The sequence below is a fragment of the Sinocyclocheilus rhinocerous genome, unplaced genomic scaffold (genome assembly GCF_001515625.1).
Source record: "Sinocyclocheilus rhinocerous isolate Xijiao unplaced genomic scaffold, SAMN03320098_v1.1 scaffold254, whole genome shotgun sequence".
Taxonomy (NCBI): domain Eukaryota; kingdom Metazoa; phylum Chordata; class Actinopteri; order Cypriniformes; family Cyprinidae; genus Sinocyclocheilus; species Sinocyclocheilus rhinocerous.
Genome location: NW_015628690.1, coordinates 1,332,546 through 1,337,298, shown reverse-complemented (window position 1 = coordinate 1,337,298; position 4,753 = coordinate 1,332,546). Strand labels below are relative to the sequence as shown.

Sequence of the window (4,753 nt, the reverse complement as noted above, 5' to 3'; positions counted from 1 at the left end):
TGGCAACACTGTGCATCTCCATTTCTCCAACTACGGGCTAGGCAACGGGTCAAACAGAACATGCGCGCTGTGTTAATCGCGCGTTAATAAAATTAGTGCCGTTAAAATGAGTTTGCGTTAACGCATTAACCCGTTAAATTTGACAGCCCTAATATCAATATATTTTTGCATCAATATTTTTATATAAAAAAGATTATCCTATTGAAATCAATGTGATGACTTAGGTTAAAAGTAATCTTAAAAATAATAAAAAAAATTAAAAAAAGGTCAGATTATATGATCCAAAATGTGTAATTTAACAGATTTTGTTACTAACAACAGCTACAGTAGTCAACATCTGAAGTGGATCAAAACCTTTCATCAAAGTTATCCTAAAACCAAAATGCGTTCTTGTCTTAGGACAACTTTGATGAACTTTTTTGATCCACTTCAAATGTTGACTACTGTATAGTTAGCTATTATTTATATATAGCTATAATTTCCAGCTTCTTGCAAATATTCTCTTTTTGATAAGAAAGCAAAATAAATAAAAATTAAATTTAAACAACAAAATTATAAAGAAAATGTTCTTGAGAAATATAAATAATTCTTTTTTTTTTTAGATTTATTTTTGCCATTTTTTGCCTTTATGATAGGACAGTCAGTTGACAGGAAGCGAAGTGGGAGAGAGAGAGGGGAGATGGGATCAGGAAAGGTCCACGAGCTGGGACTTGAACTTGGGATGCCTGAAACGCAATGGCACTATACGTCGCCACGCTGCCCACGAGCCTATTGGCACTGACAAAAAAATATAAATAATTCTCGCAAAAATTTAAATGTATTGCTAAATAAAAAAATAATAATCATTCTTTCGTGCATCAGTTAAAATGTTGACAGGGCAAGTAGAAATTTTAACTACTTGTCTGACTGGTCAGCAGAAAAAAACAAAACACAGGCAATGTGTCAATAATATACTCACAATCTGTCTGCACAGTTGTCTGGTCTGTCCAGATATCCTCCCTCCATCACAAACTTAAGGACCTGTTCATTGGACAGCCCCTGGTATGGCTGCTCAGCCAGAGTACTGATCTCCCATAACACCACGCCAAATGACCTGGACAAGCACAGCATGGGTCATGAGTGATTAAAACATATGCTAAACATTGTCCTACAACAATAATGCATGTCTTTGTATGGATGTTTGTGTGTGTGCACACTGTCAGTTCACCAGCAGTCTGAGTGAGCTGTGAAAACTCCATCCTTCAGCGACTCAGGGGCCATCCATCTCACAGGAAGCAGGCCCTTCCCACCCTTTCTGTAGTAATCTGTCTCATAAATGTCTCTCGTCATGCCAAAATCTGACAGCAGAGAACACAAGACAAAATAACATAATTAGAAAGCTCTTACAATAATAGATGACACAATCCAATATACGAGATATATTACAGCACATCCTGTGCTTCAATACTTGTCCCTCCTTTATCATTATGATCTTGTATTCAGCAGCTCATTTTGAACTAGACCCAAGACTAGTTTCACCCAGACAGAGAATCATTTATCATAAAAGGACATAATTATACACTGTGGTTTTTCATTCACATGAAACCATCAGCTCTACTGATGACGCTTCCCTGACGCACACCTAACATTCATTGTACTATTTTTGCCTTCAAATGCAAATGTTCATTCGAGCATTGAAGCGTCACCTATCATGAAAATAACATTTTAACAAGGTATTTACACAGGAATCATAATTGAGGGACACAATGAATCCATTCTGTAGTAATCTGTCTCATAAATGTCTCTCGTCATGCCAAAATCTGACAGCAGAGAACACAAGACAAAATAACATAATTAGAAAGCTCTTACAATAATAGATGACACAATCCAATATACGAGATATATTACAGCACATCCTGTGCTTCAATACTTGTCCCTCCTTTATCATTATGATCTTGTATTCAGCAGCTCATTTTGAACTAGACCCAAGACTAGTTTCACCCAGACAGAGAATCATTTATCATAAAAGGACATAATTATACACTGTGGTTTTTCATTCACATGAAACCATCAGCTCTACTGATGACGCTTCCCTGACGCACACCTAACATTCAATGTACTATTTTTGCCTTCAAATGCAAATGTTCATTCGAGCATTGAAGCGTCACCTATCATGAAAATACACATTTTAACAAGGTATTTACACAGGAATCATAATTGAGGGACACAATGAATCAGTTCAGAGTGTCTGCATTTTGTTGATTGTGTTGACTTGTTTATTGTTGTCCTCTTTTCAGAGCTGCTTTAGAACAGCAGAATTGAATTTTGTTTGCATCATTGAAACATTATTATCCTGTTTAACACTGTAAAGCTGCTTTGACAATCTGTATTGTATAAAGTGCTATATAAATAAAGGTGACTTGATACAATAGTACAAGATATTGGTTATTGTGTGTAATGTTTTTTCCTTAATGTAAAATATTGAGCTACAGAAATAAATTTATATAAATTAAAAAAAAAAAAACTTTTTAGATTTTCAGTTTTCATTTTAATTTTGTTTGTCATTTTATTAGCTTTTTATATTTCTATATAGCTTTAACACATTTTATTTCAGTTTTAGTCATTTTTGCATTTCAACAAACCTATTTAGTTTAGTTAGTTATCAAGATTCTAATTATCTAATATTTATATATTATATATTTTTCTATTTAGCAATTATTGTTTGGTTTATTCTTCATACAATGTAGTACCTACTACCATACTTCGAACCAGTTTACGTTATGTCAGTACCTTGGATCGTTCAGAGCTCGGCATAAGAAATTTAGAGGTTGGAGCTCTTAAAACTTACATAAAGTTACCCCTATGATTGGTATTGTACCTCCAATTTTTACAGTCAAGTCTTCAGCCACCATGCAGTTCCTGGCAGCAAGGTCTCGGTGCACAAACTTCTTGGCGTTGAGGTAAGCCATGCCATCTGCTATCTCTGCGGCCATCTGAATCATCTCTTTCAGCGTTGGAGGAGGCCGACCTGGATTATTCTGTCAAACAGCAGAGAAAACAAAAATCCATTATTTAAACACTGCTTTTATTAATCTAAAAGTCTAGCTACTTATAACAAATCTAAAAGCTGTAGCAGGTCCGATAGTGACTCTTCTGCTATGGCTCGTTACCTCTGAGTCAGGTCTGAGAGAACGTAGGAAACTCTTTAGATCTCCATGTGTCATGAGCTCCATCACCACCAGAGTTGGCTGGCCTTTAGACACCACTCCCAGCAGCCTCACCTAACCCACAAAATCACGTTCGTTACCATCAAAATATGTCACAGTCCAACCAGTGTTATTACTGTTAACTACAACTTAAACTTAGTCTTAAAGACTATTTTCATAATTAAAATAAAGCTGAAAAAGAACATAAAAAGCACATAAACTTACTAAAACTTAAACTAAAATGAAAACTGAAAATATAAATATAAAACCTAATTCAAAATATAAATAATATATTAATAATACTATAATTACACTGAGTCTAACTACAAAACATGCAGGACAGGAAGGCTGACATATAGAGACATGTCTTACCACATGGTGGCAGCTGAATGCCTTCATCACAGAAGCTTCGTTGAGGAACTCAATCCTCTCTCTGAGGCTGGCAGATTCGTTAACCGTCTTCACCGCGACACGGGTCTGCGGCTCACCTTTAACTATGTCCTTTCCGATGCCCTCATACACCATGCCGAAAGATCCCTGGCCTAACTCTCGCAACAAATTAATCTTTTCACGAGGCACCTCCCACTCGTCTGGCTCATACACTGCACAAACACAACAGATGTGCATGACACACAGTGCCATATTGAGATGGAGCAGATTTCATACAGGGGAGAAAGTCATTTTAAATGTGATAATCATCCTAAATCGATAACACTGTTAATGTGATCAACTCTGGTTCTATTAAAACAAAATTAAATGTGCAGCGACCACAGCATTTTCTGTCAGATATCATTAAGCACACTAAAAAAGAAAGGAAATTTGCTCACCCTCATCTGGGCTGAAATACTCTGGATTTGGAGAGGTATAAAGACGCCCAGTCGGACCTTCTGTTTGCCTGGTCAGACGAACACACCAAATTTAATTCAGATACCTCATAAAGATCAATTTCCTGCATTGGTTTTAAAGGTCACATATTATACAACTTTCTGGAGTTTTATTTTAGGTTTTGATGTCCTTAAGAATATATATTTGTGGTATAAGTACCAAAAACCATCTCAATATATTTTTACAGCTCCTCTCTCAGGAGCTCTGCTGAGAACAGGTCGAGTTTGGCCTGTCTAATTAATATTCATGAGCCTCTCTTCTGATTGGCCTGTTGTTTTCTGAGTGACACACGGCCAGGCCAACCACAGCTAACTAGGGTCAGCGACGTCACAGCGCTAGCTGGAGGCAGCAAAACAAAGGGGAAACTGGAGGTGGCCCATTCAAACTAGCGCAGATTTGGCTACATAAGGAGCTTAAAATATCATCTTGCTGTGATGTTGGATGCCAGAATCGACGTAATACAGCCTCAAATTAGAAATTTGATCACATATCTGCTGCCACTGTCAGACAAAAAAAATGACGACAGCTGTGGTTAAACGCTATAAAACGAGCGGACTGGACAGAAACGATCGTCAAAAATGCTCGCGTTTGCAGCGCACACTTCTTATCAGAAAAGGTTCAATAAAGTATTGTCTTGTGTTGTTATGGGCGCGTCTACAGATTTCTTGCCATATGTTTCTTGC

The 4,753-nt window shown here is 36.9% G+C and overlaps 1 protein-coding gene across 1 annotated transcript in view; it reads right to left on the bottom strand.

Annotated features, from left to right (window-relative positions):
- LOC107738166 (insulin receptor-like) overlaps positions 1-4,753 on the bottom strand; it is a 65,795-nt gene that overhangs the window by 4,225 nt on the left and 56,817 nt on the right. Inside the window, exons 15-20 of the mRNA XM_016549882.1 lie at positions 4,013-4,080; positions 3,558-3,787; positions 3,150-3,260; positions 2,858-3,017; positions 1,208-1,337; positions 959-1,093 (exon numbers count right to left, since the gene is read on the bottom strand). Of these exons, the coding sequence (XP_016405368.1) occupies positions 959-1,093; positions 1,208-1,337; positions 2,858-3,017; positions 3,150-3,260; positions 3,558-3,787; positions 4,013-4,080 (834 nt within the window). The remainder of the gene's footprint in view (positions 1-958; positions 1,094-1,207; positions 1,338-2,857; positions 3,018-3,149; positions 3,261-3,557; positions 3,788-4,012; positions 4,081-4,753) is intronic.